Consider the following 20,472-nt stretch of genomic DNA (forward strand, 5'->3'; position numbering starts at 1 on the left):
AGGCTTTTTTATCTCTCCTTGCTATTCTTTGGAACTCTGCATTCAAATGGGTATACCTTTCCTTTTCTCCTTTGCTTTTCGCTTCTCTTCTTTTCACAACTATTTATAAGTCCTCCTCAGACAGCCATTTTGCTTTTTTGCATTTCTTTTTCTTGGGGATGGTCTTGATCCTTATCTCCTGTACAAAGTCATGAACCTCTGTCCACAGTTCATCAGGCACTCTATCAGATCTAGTCCCTTAAATCTATTTCTCACTTTCACTATATAATCATAAGGGATTTGATTTAGGTCATACCTGAATAGTCTAGTGGTTTTCCTATGTTCTTCAATTGAAGTCTGAATTTGGCAATAAGGAGTTCATGAGCCACAGGCAGCTCCCAGTCTTGTTTTTGCTGACTGTGTAGAGCTTCTCCATCTTTGAATGCAAAGAATATTTTCAATCTGATTTTGGCATTGAACATCTGGTGATGTCCATGTGTAGAGTCTTCTCTTGTGTTGTTGGAAGAGGGTGTTTCCTATGACCAGTGCGTTCTCTTGGCAAAACTCTATTAGCCTTTGCCCTGCTTCATTCTGTACACCAAGGCCAAATTTGCCTGTTACTCCAAGTGTTTCTTGACTTCCTACTTTTGCATTCCAGTCCCCTATAATGAAAAGGACATCGTTTTGGGGTGTTAGTTCTAAAATGTCTTGTAGGTCTTCATAGAACCACTCAACTTCAGCTTCTTTAGCATTACTGGTCAGGGCATAGACTTGGATTATCGTGATATTGAATGGTTTGCCTTAGAAACGAACAGAGATCATTCTATCATTTTTGAGATTGCATCCAAGTACTGCATATCAGATCTTTTGTTGACTATGGTGGCTACTCCATTTCTTCTAAGGGATTCTTGCCCACAGTAGTAGATATAATGGTCATCTGAGTTAAATTCACCTGTTCCAGTCCATTTTAGTTCACTGATTCCTAAAATGTTGATGTTCACTCTTGCCATCTTCTGTCTGACCACTGTCAATTTGCCTTGATTCATGGATCTAATATTCCAGGTTCCTATGCAGTATTGCTCTTTATAGCATTGGACCTTGCTTCCAACACCAGTCACATCCCACAACTGAGTGTTGTTTTTTCTTTGGCTCTCTCACTTCATTCTTTCCTGAGTTATTTCTCCACTGATCTCCAGTAGGATATTGGGCACCTACCCACCTGGGGAGTTCATCTTTCAGTGTCATATATTTTTGCCTTTTCATACTGTTCATGGGGTTCTCAAGGCAAGAATACTGAAGTGGTTTGTCATTCCCTTCTCCAGTGGACCACATTTTGTCAGAACTCTCCACCATGACCCATCCATTTTGGGTGGCCTTACACGGCATGGCTCATCGTTTCATAGAGTTAGATAAGGCTGTGGTTCATGTGATTAGATTGGTTAGTTTTCTGTGATTATGGTTTTCAGTCTGTCTGTCCTCTGATGGAAAAGAATAAGAGGCTTATGGAAGAGAGGGGAGAGACTGACTGAGGGGGAAACTGGGTCTTGTCCTGATGGGCGGGGCTGTGCTCAGTAAATCTTTAATCCAATTTTCTGTTGATGGGTGGAGCTGTGTTCCCTCCCTGCTATTTAGTTCAGTTCAGTTCAGTTGCTCAGTCCTGTCCAACTTTTTGCAACCCCATGAATCGCAGCACACCAGGCCTCCCTGTCCATCACCAACTCCTGGAGTTCATCAAACCATGTCCATTGAGTCGGTGATGCCATCCAGCCATCTCATCCTCTGTTGTCCCCTTCTCCTCCTGCCCCCAATCCCTCCCAGCATCAGGGTCAACTCTTCTCATGAGGTGGCCAAAGTATTGGAGTTTCAGCTTTAGCATCAGTCTTCCCAATGAACACCTAAGACTGGTCTCCTTTAGATGGACTGGTTGGACGTCCTTGCAGTCCAAGGGACTCTCAAGAGTCTTCTCCAACACCACAGTTCAAAAGCATCAAGTTTTCGGCACTCAGCTCTCACATCCATACATGACCACTAGAAAAACCATAGCCTTGACTAGATGGACCTTTGTTGGCAAAGTAATGTCTCTGCTTTTTAATATGCTATCTAGGTTGGTCATAACTTTCCTTCCAAGGAGTAAGAGTCTTTTAATTTCATGGCTGCAGTCACCATCTGCAGTGATTTTGGAACCCAAAAAAATAAAGTCTGACACTGCTTCCCCATCTATTTGCCATGAAGTGATGGGACTGGATGCCATGATCTTCATTTTCTGAATGTTGAGCTTTAAGCCAACTTTTTCGCTCTCCTCTTTCACTTTCATCAAAAGGCTTTTTAGTTCCTCTTCACTTTCTGCCATAAGGGTGGTGTCATCTGCATATCTGAGGTTATTGATATTTCTGCCAGGAATCTTGATTCCAGCTTGTGCTTCTTCCAGTCCGCATTTTTCATGATGTACTCTGCACAGAAGTTAAATAAGCAGGGTGACAATATACAGCCTTGATGTACTCCTTTTCTCATTTGGAACCAGTCCGTTGTTCCATGTCCAGTTCTAACTGTTGCTTCCTAACCTGCATCCAGGTTTCTCAAGAGGCAGGTAAGGGGTCTGGTATTCCCATCTCTTTCAGAATTTTCCACAGTTTATTGTGACCCACACAGTCAAAGGCTTTGGCATAGTCAATAAAGCAGAAATAGACGTTTTTCTGGAACTCTCTTGCTATTTACCTGGGGCCAACTATGGTGGAGGCAATGAAGATAATGGTGACTTCCTTCAAAAGATTCCATGCGTGTACTGAGTGTGCCCAACCCTGCAGCAGGCTGCTGCCAACACACACCTCCACTGGAGACTCCTGGAAACTCACAGGCAAGTCTGGGTCAGACTCCTTTGGGGTCACTGCTCCTTTCTCCTGGATCATGGTGCACAATGTTCTGTTTGTGCCCTCCAAGTACCTATTTCCCAATCCTGTGTAAGCTCTGGCAGCTCTATGGTGGGGTTAATGGCGACCTCTTCCAAGAGGGCTTATGCCATACCCAAGTCTGCTGCACCCAGAGCCCCTGTCCCTGTGGCAGTCCACTGCTGACCCTTACGTCCACAGGAGATGCTCAAACACAGTTCTGTCTCAAGTCTCTGTGGGGTCCCTGGGTACTGGTGCACACAAGGTTTGTTTGAGCCCTCTCAGCATCTCTGGCATTAATGCGGTTTCATTCTAAACATGAATTCGCCACTTCTACCATCTTGCTGGGGCTTCTCTCCTTTGCCCTTGGACGTAGGGTATCTCCTCACAGCTGCTCCAGCGCCTACCGTCTTACTGGGGTTTCTCTGAGTTGCACGTGGGGTATCTCCTCACAGCTGCTGCTCCTGATCTTGGACGTGGGTTATCTCCTCTCAGCTGCTCCAGTGCCGCGCAGCCGCCACTCGCCACTCCAGCGCCACAAAGCTGCTGCTCGCCACTTCAGCACCTATGGTGTCCATAAGTGCATGGATTTATCTCTGGGCTTTCTATTTTGTTCCACTGATCTATATTTCTGTCTTTGTGCCAATACTATACTGTCTTGATGACTGTAGCTTTGTAGTATAGTCTGAAGTCAGGCAAGTTGATTCCTCCAGTTCTATTCTTCTTTCTCAAGATTGCTTTGGCTGTTCAAGGTTTTCTATGTTTCCATACAAATTGTGAAATTATTTGTTCTAATTTTGTGAAAAATACTGTTGGTAGCTTGATAGGGATTGCACTGAATCTATAGATGGCTTTGGGTACTATACTCATTTTCACTATATTGATTCTTCCAATCCACAAACATTGTATATTTCTCCATATATTTGTATCATTTTTTTTTACTTCTTTTATAGTTTTCTATATATAGGTCTTTTGTTTCTTTAGGTAAATTTATTCCTAAGTATTTTATTCTTTTTGTTGCAATGGTGAATAGGATTGTTTCCTTAAATTTCTCTATTTTCTTAGTGTATAGGAATGCAACGGATTTCTGTGTATTAATTTTATATCCATCAACTTTACTATATTCATTGATTAGCTCTAGTAATTTTCTGGTGGTGTCTTTAGGGTTGTCTAAGTAGAGGATCATGTCATCTGCAAACAGTGAGAGTTTTACTTCTTTTCCAATCTGGATTCCTTTTATTTCTTTTTCTTCTCTGACTGCTGTAGCTAGGACTTCCAAAACTATGATGAATTGTAGTGGTGAGAATGAGCACCCTTGTCTTGTTCCTGATTTTAGAAAAAATTCTTTCAATTTTTCACCATCGAGAATAATGTTTGCTGAGGGTTTGTCGTTTACGGCTTTTATTCTGTTGAGGCATGTTCCTTCTATGCCTGCTTTCTGGGAAGTTTTTATCATAAATGGCTGTTGAATTTTGTCAACGGCTTTCTCTGCATCTATTGAAATAATCATTAGTTTTTATCTTTCAATTTGTTAATATGGTGTATCACATTGACTAATTTGCAAATATTGAATCCTTGCATCCCTGGAATAAAGCCCACTTTGTCATGATGTATGATCTTTTTAATATGTTGTTGGATTCTGTTTGCTAGAATTTTGTTGAGGATTTTTGCATCTATGTTCATCAGTGATATTGGGCCTTTATCTGTTTTTATGTGGGAGTATTCGTGTTCAGCATGCATGTGTTCAGTAATTTTGGCGCATGGGCTATATTTGGTATGGATGCCTGCCATGTCTTTCCTCAGGGTGTCCTGGCCATTATCCTCTTGGGAGAGGAGGGTGTGTGTGTGTGTGTGTGTGTGTGTTTGGTGTTATGGTGACCAGAGCCTGCAGTCAATGTTGGGTAGAGCCTTCTCCTTGTTCTTTGATAGTCATAGCTCTGTTGAAGGCAGGATTTGCTCCTCGGTTGTAGGAATAGAAGCCTCCAGATCCAGTTCTAGGCTGCAGTGTGAGGTAGTTGGGATTGGACTACTCCTTGTGGTAAAGAAGCTGCTGCATATTCCTCTCCAGGAGACTTGTCCACTGTGCTCAGTGATGTAAACTGCCACCCAGTGTGTGCACCCACAAAGTACACCATTGGAGGCACTGTCTTTGGCTCCACTTCCACGGCGGGAAAGCTGGTAATTGGCTCACATTTTGGTGCCACTTCCATGTGTGTGCAGCCACGAAGTCTGCTGCTGCTCATATTTGACTCACCTTAGCAGTAGGACTGCCAGTAGTCAGCATGGATGTCCCTTCAGTCATTGCCCCTAGAAAGTTGCAGGCTTGAAAACCTGCCAAAGCTATGCCTTTGTACCCACTTTGAGAGTACTGGTAACTGGCTCAGATTTCAGCCGCTTCCACATGTGGGCAACCTGCTGGCACCTGCATGCTCCTAAATCTTGTAGCAGCAAAATCACTCCTGCTGTTAGCACACTGAGACCAAAGCTACTATTGGAGGGCCATGCCCCTCCCTTTACAAGCTCATTGACAATGGTGCTCCTATGGCAGACCTGGGTTCCATCTTGAACACACATCCCCAGATCATACTTCAGGCCTTTTGGGCTGTCTCCACATAGCCAAACCAAGTCCAGTCCCTAGGTCTCTCTGTTGAAGCTCAAGTTGCAGCGCTTACCACTGCACACATCAGCAGGGGCATGATTTGGGCTCAGAAGTGTAGCAAGTTGGCAAGGACCATCTGTGCTGGTCTTTCTCTGCCCTGTCTGACACAAGCCTGCTGGTGCACTCTCCTCTGAGCTTCTGAAGCTCCCTATCTGTCCCAGCTGACTTTTCAGATGATGAAGGAGGTTCCCAGGGTGAGGGAACCATTCCTTTTTCATAGTTCCCTCCAAGGGGCATAGGTCTCATCTCAATTACCATTTTTTTCTCTCATTTTATATGTTGATCTTTCTTGCAGCTGGGGTTGTATGAGACCTTCTGCCTGCATTCAGTAGGTATTCAGTGAGAATTACTCCAAATGTAGATGTATTTTTGATGTATTTGTGGGAAGAGGTAAGCTCCATGTCCTTCTACTCTGCCATCTTGTTTTCTCTCAGGTTTTTTATTTTGAGTTAATTTTCATATATGGCAGAAGGTAAGAGTTCAACACCATTTTTTTTTTTTGCATGTGCACACAGTTGTCTCACTACTAACTGATAAAAAGATTATTTTTTTCCCACTGAATAGCCTTGGCACCCTTGTCAAAAACCACTGACCACATTTGCAAGGTTTTTTTCTGGGATCGCTTTTCCATTCCATTTGTTTCTATGTCTTTGTTTTATCCAATACCACACCATTTTAAGTTTTGAAATCAAGATGCAAGTTCTTAAACTTTGTTCTTGTTTTTCAAGATTATTTGGTAATTTGGGGGTCTTTCAATAGTCCATGCAAATTTTGGGGTGAATTTTTCTATTTCTGCAAAGAAATCATTGGATTTCTGATGGTGATTGCATTGAATCTGTAGATTCTGTTGGGTTGCACTGACATCTTAGCAATTCTTCCAAATCATGAATACAGGATGTCTTTTCATTTATTTAAATCTTTAATTTTTTTCAGCAATATTCTATAGTTTTCAACAAAGTACACTGAAAATACTGGAGCCCTGACTGCCCTAAGCCCTCTCCTTTGTTCCAGAGGTTCCATGCTGAGAAAGGCAAGCCCTCAAAAAAGGATAAGAACAAACCTCAAAGATTGGCCTTGGTCAAATGAAACTTAAAGCGGATATACCCAAAGAAACCTATGCCAAAAGTCATGGGTGGAAGTGGGTTTGGCTATAAATGGGCAACAGAAGGAATCCTTGTATTGATGGAACTGTCTTGTATCTTGACTATAACAATGTCAGTATACTGGCTGTGAAATAGTACTATATTTTGTAAGATGGTTACTGTTGGTAGAAACTGAGTAAAGGGTAAATGAGATATTTTTGTACTATATCTTACAACTGCATGCTAGTACTTAATTATCTCAATATTTTAATTAAAAATGTATATACAATCAAAGAAAAAAGCCACAAGGTAGGCTAAGTGAAGGTGATTTAGCAGAGGTCAAAGCTAACACGGGAAGATATCTAATAGCATATGATACATGATCTGGCAGGATGTAGGCCCCATGTGAAAAAAAGAGCTAAACTAGATGATGGCTGAGCAGGTCTGGGAGACTGGTTATGAAAACGAGGGCTGAATAAATAAGCAAACATATTGGGGATAATAAGAGTCAGGTTTCTCACTCTTGGAGAAGGGAATTGTAAACATAAAAAAAGGCAAAACTAGAATGATGGTATAGTGTTGGATTAGAATATGAAGTATCAACATGAATTCATGGTTTTCAATGTGCATAGACAAAACAAAAATAACTACAAGTGTATACACATACATACATATATACATACACTAACATAAGTTGCCAAAGATTATAGTATCATATTTGAGCACCAAACAAATGATAGTAAAGGATAATATTCCACTGAACAAAGTAGTAGTAATCTACACTGAAATAACTGAACAAATAAAAGCTAAGGGAAAGTTCTTTCTCACAGCAGAATGCTAATGAAGAAATGCCACAGGAAAGAAGGAATTAGAAAACCTCCACTCAGTTATCTGTCATAGTAGTAATTAAAAGCTGAAACTACTGAGTAAAAGCTGGATGAGGACCAGGATATATACAAGGTCTCAGTGGATCGCTCCATAAAATGTTGGGAAAAAGAATAATGTATAATAGGTAAATTTTTGGCAGATACAACTTTACTGATGTGATCAAACTTAACATTTCCAGTTTTATGACCAAATGGTATCTTGAATTGCTTGACAGGATGGAGAATACAAAAAGCACAGAATCACTTCTATGATATTTCTGCCAAAAATTTTAATCTTATGATGAAACAGTAGACAAACTCAAACTGAGAAACACACTGCAAAATAACTAGCCTGTAATCTTCATAAAGGTCAAGAAACGACTAATTATGGTCACTAAAAGAAGTTGAAAAAACATGACAAGTAACCTTTTGGTACTAAAAGATATTACAGAGACAGTTGATAAAATTTGAATGAGGGTCTCTGGTTGAAAAATACATAGAAAAATTTTTGTGCTTTTTTGTATGTTGGAAATGATTTCAAAATAAAAGAAATAACATTATAAGAAGAGGGACACTCTGACAACATGAGAATCCTGACGGAAGAATACAGCGCCTTCTGTGAAATATCATGCCAATAAAAAAACCTGACTACAGACTCTACATCTTTCTATCAATTCAATTTATAGTAAACAGTATTAGGATATAATCAGCAAAATATAGATTATGGCAAAATCTACAGAGTAAAAAATCTGATTTCCTCAACAAATAAAGTGTAAGGAAAAAGAGACTGGAGGAAATCCAAATTTAAAAGATACGTAAGATACATCTCAATCATGTATGATGTATGAAATCATATATACTGCTGGATCTCAATTTAAAGATACATCTATGAGACAAGTAGAAATCTTAGCAATGTTTAGATATCTAAGAAACTATTGTTAACTTTTTTAGTTATTGCAACGATGATATACAGTTAATGAATCAAATGAAGTAATATGGAGGTAGGGGAAATGAGTGGAGGAAGCCAGTGACCTGATATTGTTAAAGTTGGGTGATGATACCTACTTAGGGGATGGTACGTCCATGGCAGGTGGGTCCCACCTGGAAATCTTTATTGTACTCTGTATACTTCTGGGAATATTTGAAATTTCCCCAAAATAAGTTTTCCCTTCAAAACGTAGTAGAACCAAGATTTAAATTGAGGTCTATTTAATTCCAAAGCTAATTCAATATTTACTGAATTTCCAATTTTCCTTTAAAAATCATTTAAGTATTTTATTTATATATCCCTGTTAGAATTTCTCATCACCTATTAGTCAACATTTTAAAAGTATACTAGCCTTATCCCAATGTTAACTTAATAATGTATAACTGACTGTCTTCATAAATGAGATGCAGTTTAGGAAAGTTACATATAAAGTTTTTAAAATTTTTTCTAATTTTTCCTAATTAAAAATTAGCTACACTTACACAATAAGGAAAATTTTATTTAAAAAATGCTTTTGGAAAGGTAAAAATCAGCTTAGTGAGTGGATGACAATAGGGGTTACAACCTTCCTGGGGACATCTGGAAATGTATATGATTTTTTGATAGTCACTGTGACCTAGGGACATTACTAGATGAAGAGGGCAAAGATACTAGATGTTTTCAATGCTAAGGGCTCTCATGTACAATCAAGAGTTGCTTTGCCTCAAAAGCCAAGAGAATCCTAGGTAAGAAACACCAACTAAGACATAACATTCCAACTGAAGAAAGGGGAAAAAGGCTAACTAAATTCTGACATTCATTAACTGGAAAGTACATAGGGGAAAACCCCTCTACCAGAGAAGCAACAAACTGACACCATTATGAAAGCAATTGTTTTAGATACCTCTTCTTTCTAAAATCAGGGAAATGAATATGTCGTAAGTCTGGCACATAGAAGTTGTCCACAGATGGTAGTTATCAGAAGTATTAGTCCCTTTAGAGTCAGACACAGCACAGAGAGATGGAGGATCTATAAAGACCTGGAATTTACTTTTAAAGCTTTTTATTTTATATTGGAGTATAGCCAATTAACAATGTTTTGACAGTTTCAGGTAGACAAGGTCAGAAGTGCAAAACTTTGGTTTTCTTGATGAAAGAGCTCTCTCTGGTGGAGTGGATAGATTCTAATAAGAAGCATAACCAACTACACGAACCAATTATTCCCAGCAAGCATTTAACTCCAATACCTTTAGACCTTTATTTCTTAACTTCTTATATTATCAAATCCATACTCAGAGGGGGAAAACCCTTCCAAGATCCCTACAGAGGAGCACTAAAATGAACTTGAGCAAAATCCAAAGTAGGCAGTAAGAAAATCATGCAAGGGGTACTGCCAAGAAAAATTATTCAACATGTTTCTTGGCTAACTGCTAGTGGTAGCAGCAAGACCAGTGATGCCAAAGTGGCAGGAAATCGGGTTGTACTTCCAGCTCAGGGCTTTCAACAGTAGGAAAGAGAGAGGGTGAGTGTAGCAGTAAGAGTCTGAGTAACAGCACACTTCCTTTCCTGGGAAGCTTTGTAAGAATCAGAACTGTAAGGCCATGACAGAGAGACAAAGACAGAGAAGAAGGGCTAGCATGCTTCTGAACTGTCTTTATAAGTGACACTGGCGAGTAACAGAAGAATGAAATGAAAGATCAAACTGCAAGCAGGTGCTTGATGAGAGGAACAGCCAGATAATTTAAGAGGAAAATGAAGGAGATAAACATTGTTTTCAACACTGCTTCTTAAAAGACTAAGGAGAGAGTGGCCAAGATGGCGGAGTAGAAAGACCCTGAGCCTACCTCCTCTCATGAACACACCAAAATCCTAACTATATGCAGAAAAAGCATGGATGAAAAAGACTGGAACCTACCAGAAATGATCTCCTACAACTAAAGACAGAGATGGAACCAAGAGATGGGTAGGATGGGTGGACTCAAAATATAATCAAATTGCATACCCACAGGTGGATGATCCTGGAGGAGGACGTGTCAACCCACTCCAGCATTCTTGCAGGGGAAATCCCATGGACAGAGGAGCCTGGAAGGCTATGGTCCATGGGGTTGCAAAGAGTCGGATATGACTGAAGCCAACTGAGCACAGGTGGATGACCCACCAACTGGAAAGTAACTATACTGCAGAGTGAGTAAGTGTTCTAAATCCTACATAGGGCTCCATAGCACTGTAGGATGAGCCTCCAGAGCATTTGGCTTCAAACACCAGTGGGGCATTTCAGGAGCCCCAAAGAACTGTGGGAAAAGAGACTTTACTCTTAAAGAAAACACATAAAAGCACACACATCAAGATCCAGGGCAAAACTAGTCACTTGACAAGAGCCTGAGCCAGATCCACCTGCTGGTCATGGTGAATCTCCTGCAGAGGTCAGGGCAGCTATAGTTCACCCTGGGGATATAAACACTTTGGCAGTCACACTTGGCAACATTCTTCCAGGTGAATACTACTGTTGGTAGCTGCCATATTGGCTGACTAGTGGAAAGACGGGCTTCATCCAACAGCCTGTAAGGACTACAGCTGGGCTACCTCAGGCCAAACAACTAACTGTGGAGGGACACAGCACACTCATAAGCAGACAGGCTTTCCAAAGACTTCCTGAGCCCACAGCCACCTCTAAGATATGCCCCTGACATGGCCCTACGCACCATAGGGTCAGGACCCAGCTTCACCCACCAGTAGGCAGGCACCAGGCCTTCCCCCCAGGAAGTCTGAACTAGCCTCTAGAACAGCTTCACTTATCAACAAGGAGCAGACACCAGATCAAAGGAAACAATAATCCTGTAGCTTGCAGATCTAGGACACCCACAGAAGGCCAGACCATACCTTGAGAGCAGCTGGGCTCTGGCTGTGTCCACTACCAGGCCAACAGAAGCTTCAGGACATCTCAGACTCCACAATCAAGTCCAGGAACCAGCCTGCCCGCCCCTACCACCAACTACCTGAAACGAGTTCTGGGATCCCTGGTCCTATAATTGGACTCCAGGAACTGGCTCTGCCTATCAGTAGACCGGCACTAACCACAGGTTCTGGCTTTAACAACCAGTGGCCAAGCAACAGCCTTGGAGTCTTCGGGACCTGGTTTCTGCCACCAGTGAGCCAGCACTAGCCTTGAGGCTCCCTAGGGTTCTGTAGCCAGCTGCCTTGTGACCAGACCTTTTGCTGTCTTGCGAAAGAGCAACCAGCAGCATTTGCACAATGCAGGGTCTGAAAGCCAAATGGGCTAGGGGCCAATCAAGCCTACAAGACTGTACATATAGCCCCCATAACAGAAGAATCCACACACCCATCTCAGGGAGAAACCCTAGAGCATCTAGCTTAGACGACAAGAGACAAATGCACTGCTGAGACACATAGGATGTCTCCCACAGGCCACTTCTCACAGGTCAAGAAACATAACTAACTTACCACATACATGAAAATACAAATAACAACTTACACAAAGTGAGATGGCAAAGGAAAATGTTCCAGATGAAGGAACAAGATAAAACTCCAGAAGAAAAACTAAGTAAAGTGGAGAGAGTCAATCTACTCAAGAAATAGTTCAGAGGAACAATCCTAAAGATGATGGAAGAACTTGGGAGAAGAATGTATGCACTGAGTGAGAAGTCAGAAGTTTTTAAACAAAGTCTTAAAAAATATAAAGAGTGACCAAACACAGTTAAAGAATGTAGTAGTTGAAATGTACACTAAAAGAACTTAATAGCAGACTAAATGATACAGAGGAATGGATCAGCAAGGGAGAAGACAAATGGTGGAAATCACCGACTCTGAACAGAAAAAAGAATAAAAAGAAAAGAGGGCAGTTAAAGAGATCTCTGGGACAGCATCAAGTGCAATGATATTTGCATTATAGAGGTCCCAGAAGAAGACAGAGAGAAAAAAGGCCTGAGACAATACTTGAAGATATAATCGCTGAAAACTTTCCTAACCTGGGAAAGGAAAACACTCACTCAAGTCTAGGAAGTGCAGAGTCTCACCAGGATTATTCCAGAGGAAAACACCAAGCAAGACATATTGCAATCAAAATGACAAAAGTTAAAGACAGAATATTAAAAGTAGCAAGGAAAAAGCAACAAGTTATATATAAAGGTACTCGCATAAGTTTATCAGCTGATTTTTTAGCAGAAATTCTGCAGGCCAAAAAAGGAGTGGCAGGAAATACTTAATGTGATGAAAGGGAAAAACCTACAACCAAGAATGCTCAGCAAGGTTCTTGTTCAGATTTGATGGAGAAATCAAGAGCTTTACAGACAAGCAAAAGCTAAAAGCTAACTTCTAATTTAAAAGTTAAATGTAAACTGACTGAATGCTCCAAGCAGAAGACACAGAGTCCCTGAGTGGAAACAAAAACAAGTTCCATAAACATGATGCCTACAAGAGACTCACTTGAGATCCAGAGACAGATACAGACTGAAATGGGACAGGAAAAGTTATTTCAGGAAAATGGAAATCAAAAGAAAGTTGGAGTAGCAATACTTATACTGTTACAACAAAGAACACAATGATCCAGGGAACAAACCAGGAAAAAGATTTACAAATTGTAAATATAGGTACTCAACATAGGAGTAGCTAAATACATAAAGCAAATATGAATATACATAAAGGAAGAAATTTACAGTATCACAGAAATACTAGGGGACTTTAACTTCACACATCAATGGTAACAACACTTACATAAGTCTATAAGATTAGATATCAATTACAAGAAGAAAAGCTGTAAAAAACACAAACAAATGGAGGCTAAACAAAACACTTCTAAATAATCAAGCGCTCACTCAGCAAGCGAAACTACAAACATGATGAAAAGACAACATGTAAAATGGGAAAATAACTGCAAATGAAGCAACTGATAAAGGATTAATTTCTAAAACATAAAAGCAGCTCATGACAGCTTAATATCAGAAAAATAAACAACCCAAACAAAAAATGGGCAGAAGACCTAAACAGGTATTTCTCCAAAGAAGAGATACAGATGGCCAATAAACACATGAAAGATGCTCAAAATGGCTATTAGAGAAATGTAAAGCAAAATTACAATGAGGAATCATCTAACACCAATCAGAATCAGTTCAGTTCAGTCACTCAGTCATGTCCAACTCTTTGTGACCCCACGGACTGCTGAACACCAGGTCTCCCTGTCCATCATCAACTCTCAGAGCTTACTCAAACTCATGTCCAATGAGTCAGTGATGCCATCCAACCATCTCATTCTCTGTCTTCCCCTTCTCGTCCTGCCCTCAATCTTTCCCAGCATCAGGGTCTTTTCAAATGAGTCAGTTCTTCACATCAGGTGGCCAAAGTATTGGAGTTTCAGCTTCAACATCAGTCCTTCCAATGAATATTCAGTCCATTAGGATGGACTGGTTGGCTCTCCTTGCAGTCCAAGGGACTCTCAAAAGTCTTTTCCAACACCACAGCTCAAAAGCATCAATTCTTTGTCACTCAGCTTTCTTTAAGGCCAACTCACATCCACACATGGCTACTAGAAAAACCATAGCCTTGACTAGACGGACTTTTGTTAGCAAAGTAATGTCTCTGCTTTTTAATATGTTGTCTAGGTTGCTCATTACTTTTCTTCCAAGGAGCAAGCATCTTTTAATTTCAGGGCTGCAATCACCATCTGCAGGGATTTTGGAGCCCCTCAAAATAAAGTCTCTCACTGCTTCCACTGTGTCCCCACTTATTTGCCATGATGTGATGGGGCTGGATGCCATGATCTTAGTTTTCTGAATGTTGAGTTTTAAGCCAACTTTTTTACTCTCCTCTTTCACTTTCATCAAGAGGCTTTTTAGTTCTTCTTCACTTTCTGCCATAAGGGTGGTATTATCTGCATATCTGAGGTTATTGATATTTCCCCTGGCAATCTTGATTCCAGCTTGTGCTTCTTCCAGCCCAGCATTTCTCATGATGTACTCTGCATATAAGTTAAATAAACAGGGAGACAATATACAGCCTTGACGTACTCCTTTCCCTATGTGGAACGGGGCTGTTGTTCCGTCTCCAGTCCTAACTGTTGCTTCCTGACCTACATATAGGTTTCTCAAGAGGCGGGTCAGGTGGTCTGGTATTCCCATCTCTTTCAGGATTTTCCAGAGTTTGTTGTGATCCACACAGTCAAAGGCTTTGGCACAGACAATAAAGCAGAAGTAGATGTTTTTCTGGAACTCTCTTGCTTTTTCGATGATCCAACGGATGTTGGCAGTGTGATCTCTGGTTCCTCTGCCTTTTCTAAATCCAGTTTGAACATCTGGAAGTTCGCAGTTCACACATTGTTGAAGCCTGGCTTGGAGAATTTTGAACATTACTTTGCTAGCGTGTGAGATGAGTGCAATTGTGTGGTAGTTTGAGCATTCTTTGGCATTGCCTTTCTTAAGGATTGGAATGAAAACTGACCTTTTCCAGTCCTGTGGCCACTGCTGAGTTTTCCAAATTTGCTGGCATACTGAATGAAGCACTTTCACAGAATCGTCTTTTAGGATTTGAAATACTTCAACTGGAATTCCATCACCTCCACTAGCTTTGCTCATAGTGATGCTTCCTAAGGCCCACTTGACTTCACATTCCAGGATGTCTGGCTCTAGGTGAGTGATCACACTATCGTGATTATCTGGGTCATGAAGACCTTTTTTGTATAGTTCCTCTGTGTATTCCTGCCACCTCTTCTTAGTATCTTCTGCTTTTGTTAGGTCCGTCCCATTTCTGTCCTTTATAGAGCCCATCTTTGCATGAAATGTTCCCTTGCTGCTACTGCTAAGTTGCTTCAGTCGTGTCTGACTCTGTGCGACCCCACAGACGGCAGCCCAACAGGCTTCCCCATCCCTGGGATTCTCCAGGCAAGAACACTGGAGTGGGTTGCCATTTCCTTCTCCAATGCATGAAAGTGAAAAGTTAAAGTGAAGTCGCTCAGTAGTGTCTGACTCTAGTAGCGACCCCACGGACTGCAGACTACCAGGCTCCTCCATCCATGGGATTTTCCAGGCAAAACTACTGGAGTGGGGTGCCATTGCCTTCTCCAGAAATGTTCCCTTGGTATCTCTAATTTCTTTAAGAGATCTCTAGTCTTTCCCATTCTATTGCTTTCCTCTATTTCTTTGCATTGATCACTGAAGAAGTTTTTCTTATTTCTCCTCATTATTCTTTGGAACTCTGCATTCAGTTCAGTTCAGTTCAGTTGCTCAGTCAAGTCCGACTCTTTGCAACTCCATGAACTGCAGCACGCCAGGCCTCCCTGTCCATCACCAACTCCCAGAGGCCACCCAAACCCATGTCCATTGAGTTGGTGATGCCATCCAACCATCTCATCCTCTGTCGTCCCCTTCTACTCCTGCCCTCAATCTTCCACAGCATCAGGATCTTTTCAAATGAGTCAGCTCATCACAGCAGGTGGCCAAAGTATTGGAGTTTCAGCTTCAACATCAGTCCTTCCAATGAATATTCAGGACTGATCTCCTCTAGGATGGACTGGCTGGATCTCCTTGCAGTCCAAGGGACTCTCAAGAGTCTTCTCCAACACCACAGTTCAAAGCATCAATTCTTTGGCACGCAGCTTTCTTTATAGTCCAACTGTCACATCATTACATGACCACTGGAAAAAACATAGCCTTGACTAGACAGACCTTTGTTGACAAAGTAATGCAAATGGGTATATCTTTCCTTTTCTCCTTTGCCTTTTGCTTCTCTTCTTTTCTCAGCTATTTATGATGCCTCCTCAGACAACCATTGTCCATTTCTTTTTCTTAGGGATGGTCTTGATCACTGCCTCCTGTACAATGTCACGATCCTCCGTCCATAGTTCTTCAGGCACTCTAACAGATCTAATCCCTTGAATCTATTTGTCACTTCTACTGTATAATCATAAGGAATTTGATTTAGGTCATATGTGAATGGTATAGTGGTTTTCCTTACTTTCTTCAGTTTAGGTCTGAATCTGGCAATAAGGAGTTCATGATCTGAGCCACACTCAGCTCCAGGTCTTGTTTTTGCTGACTGTATAGAGCTTCTGCAGCTTTGGCTGCAAATAATATAATCAATCTGTTTTCAGTATTGTCCATCTGGTGATGTCCATGTGTAGTCTTCTCTTGTGTTGTTGGAAGAGGGTGTTTGCTATGACCAGTGCATTCTCTTGGCAAAAACCAATCAGAATGGTCATTATCAAAAAGTCTACAACCTTAAATGTTAGAGAGGATATGCAGAAAAGGGAACCCTCCTCCAAAGCTGGTGGAAAAGTAAACTGATACAGCCATTATTGAGATTTCTTAAGAAGCTAGGAATAAATCTACCATATAACCCAGCACTCCCACTACTGGGGATAAACCCTGATAAAACCACAATTCAAAAAGACACACATAACCCAGTTTTCATTGCAACACTACTTACAATAGCCAGGACACAGAAGGAACCTAGATGTCCATCAACAGATGAATGGATAAAGAAGATGTACATATATACAATGGATTAGTAAGCCATAAAAATAAAAGGGCTTCCCTGGTGGCTCAGCTGGTAAAGAATCCGCCTGCAATGCGTGAGACCTGGGTTCAATCCCTGGGTTGGGAAGATCCCCTGGAGATGTGAACGGCTACCCACTCTTGTTTTCTGGCCTGGAGAATTCCATGGACTATATAGTCCATAGGGTCATGAATCTGAGTTAGTGGTAGTCAGGGGGATGAACTTAGAGCTTGTTATACAGAGTGAAGTAAATCAATACATATCATATATTAAATGTATATATACAGAATTTAGAAAAATGATACTGATGAACCTATCTGCATGGGAGTAATGGAGACACAGATGTAGAGAATGGACTTGTGGAGATAGCAGGGAAGAAGAGGGTGGGACGAATGGAGACAGTAGCACTGACATATATACACTATAGTGGGTAAAACAGATAGCTGGTGAAAGTTGCTACAGAACACAGAGAGTCCAGCCCTGTGCTCTGTGATGACCTGGTAGGGTGGGATGGGCGAGGGGAGGGAGGCTCAAGAGGGAGGTGATATATGTATAATTTTGGCTTATTCAAGTTGTTGTATGGCAGAAACCAACACAAAATTATAAAGTAATTTTCCTCCAATTAAAAAATAAATTTAAGAAAAAATAAAGTAAAATAAAATAAAATAAAATATAAATTAATAAGAAAACAAAAGAACTATTACCTTTCATGTTTGCAGCATATCCACTGTTATTCACCAATGTAGAATATGGTTGTTCATTTTGAGGCAAGGCTCCTGCAGCCATGGTAGTCTGTTGGGGGGAAAAGATTATTTTTTGAAGTTTTGCCTATGGAATATTTATTTGCTAATCACCTAAAATGTGCTAGTCTTCTACTAATACAGCAGTCATTAGCTAAGTGGTTACTGAGCATTTAAAATGTGGCTAGTATAGATCTGAGATATGCTATAGATATAAACTACAAGATTTTGGAGAATGGCACAAAAAATATAAAATATTTAATTTTTTACACTGATTTTATATTTAAATATTTTAAAATATATTAGGTTAAATACATTATTAAAATTATTTTTCTGATTCTTTTTGTTGTTACTGGAGAATCCAAATTTGAATATGTGGCTCACATAATATTCTATTGGACAGTGCTGCGCTAGACTGTAAGGAAATGGTGGAAAAAAGTAAGACCTATTCTTCCTGTACATTTATAGACTGTTGGGAAGATAAGATGTAGACACAAATAATGCTAACATGTGCTAAGTGTCACAAGGCAGTCTGGGACAAACAAGAGGGGAGGTGAAATGCTTAAAAAAGGAATTTGTACTTGAACTAGGCTCAAGGGGTAACATTTATTGTGGACACGATGGTACACTAGGCAATTAAACAGAATCCCTCCTTCTTTACTAATTCAGTTCAGTGAGGGTTACTACTTTACAGTTAACAGTCTTCATCTATCTCATGGTAAATTATATGGCTAAGTAACCATTGTGTTGCTATGGTTTCCACTGAGGAAAGTTAAGTAAATCTTTTAATGTGTCAAAAAGCAAAAATCGTCATTTTTCTGAAGCCCCTATTATGTGTCAGATTGTGAAATAAACAAAACACATATTGATTTCTTCTCCTTGGTTCCTGACACAGAGCAACTAGACACCTGTAAATTCCTAAGTGATAAGGACCCTTGGAGACCCTTTGTTCCAGTTCTAATGGGGTAACTCTTAACTCTAGGAGGGCTACTGGATGGCTCCTGGATGGGGGCTGGTCACCAGAAAGCCATGATTAGAAGCTTGGAATTTTCTAGAAGGGGAGAGTTAACTGTGATACAACAGAAAGTCACACACAGTATTAAAATTTTTTCCTAAATAATGATCTTTTTCTTTGAAAAGCCATGTTTATTGTTTGAGCATCAATGACTAGGGGGTCAAAGACTAATTTTTATGTGACTGTTAATTTTTTAAAAATGCTTTAAAAATCTGTTGAAAATTTTGGCACCAATAAACTAAGTGGTAATTAAATACAGTCTTAATTAATATTTTCCTTGGAGCATTTATTTTTGTGGGAAAAGAATCACAAATTTCAGTGACCCTCTGACAATTTCAAATTCACTAAAATTTTATTACTAAAATCAAGTTTTATATGTTCAATAGATATAAAATTTTCAAGTCCTACTTGATAAAACGGTCTCCCTTCAAAAGAAATACAGAAATTAAAATCACAGATATATTCTACCATAAAGATAAAAGAAATTCCTGCAATATTCATATCACAAATCTGGTATCATACTAATTAATATGAAGTTTATAATGTACATAATATTTCAAACAAATATTACACAAAGACAAGAAGTCAATGGACTAATGGAACAAGTTGTTCCAGGAAACTCATTAGTCAAAATTTAATTTAAAAGAATACCCATGAAGATCAGATTTACACTTAGTATTCTTACCATATTACTTTTCAAAATTCTGGACCTTTAAAACATATTTTGACTCCCAAAAAACAATTATCACCATTTTAGCTTCTCTTTTTTTTTATTTTTATTTTTTTAATTTTTAGTTTTTTATTTTTTAAATTTTAAAATCTTTAATTCTTACATGCATTCCCAAACATGAACCCCCCTCCCACCTCCCTCCCCAGAACATCTTTCTGGGTCATCCCCATGCACCAGCCCCAAGCATGCTGCATCCTGCATCAGACATAGACTGGCGATTCAATTCACATGATAGTATACATGTTAGAATGTCATTCTCCCAAATCATCCCACCCTCTCCCTCTCCCTCTGAGTCCAAAAGTCCGTTATACAATTTATCACCATTTTAGAACCATGGGATTTTTAGAGCAGTCAGAATTGTTGTTCCGTAGATGAGGAGTTATGAAGCATGTCCCAGGTGATTCAGCATGTGGTGACAAGACAGACCTAGCTGTCACTTTTTCTGTTAAGTCTTTCCTGAAGCCACCCTAAGCTCTTCAGCTGTGATGTAATAAAATGCAACTACTGGACTGGCTCCCCTGCACACCATGGGGTCTCAAGAGAAGCCATGACTTGCTCTTCTCTGTCTCTTGAAAAGGGGAGAGTCTGATGTAAGGGACACATTCACTGCATACATATCCTGAGATGAAATGCATATTAGACTGAGTTTCATGGATCTAACACCTAAAACTCATTGAAAACATCGCTTTAGGAACTTCCCTGGTGGTCCAGTGGTTAAGACTCCACACTTTCAATGTAGGGAAGGGGTTTGATCCCTGGTCTGGGAATTAAGATCCCATGTCGCACACGACTGAACGACTTCACTTTCACTTTTCACTGTCATGCTCTGGAGAAGGAAATGGCAACCCACTCCAGTGTTCTTGCCTGGAGAATCCCAGGGACGGGGGAGCCTGGTGGGCTGTCATCTATGGGGTCACAGAGTTGGACACGACTGAACTGACTTAGCAGCAGCATGCTGCACAGACTGGCCAAAGAAACCACCCCCAAAATGGCTTTAAATAGTGTTGAATTAATCTTATCCCTTTGGGTAAAGTACAAATAAGATTG

At 40.3% G+C, this 20,472-nt stretch overlaps 1 protein-coding gene across 8 annotated transcripts in view; it reads right to left on the minus strand.

Moving 5' to 3' along the window:
• PTPDC1 (protein tyrosine phosphatase domain containing 1) overlaps positions 1–20,472 on the minus strand; it is a 74,728-nt gene that overhangs the window by 30,113 nt on the left and 24,143 nt on the right. For all 8 annotated transcript variants that reach the window (XM_069575615.1, XM_069575617.1, XM_069575614.1 and 5 more), the window contains one exon: positions 17,645–17,732. In XM_069575615.1, the coding sequence (XP_069431716.1) occupies positions 17,645–17,726 (82 nt within the window). In that variant the 5' untranslated portion in view covers positions 17,727–17,732. The remainder of the gene's footprint in view (positions 1–17,644; positions 17,733–20,472) is intronic.

Source organism: Ovis canadensis, chromosome 2 (assembly GCF_042477335.2).
Source record: "Ovis canadensis isolate MfBH-ARS-UI-01 breed Bighorn chromosome 2, ARS-UI_OviCan_v2, whole genome shotgun sequence".
In the NCBI taxonomy this organism is placed as follows: domain Eukaryota; kingdom Metazoa; phylum Chordata; class Mammalia; order Artiodactyla; family Bovidae; genus Ovis; species Ovis canadensis.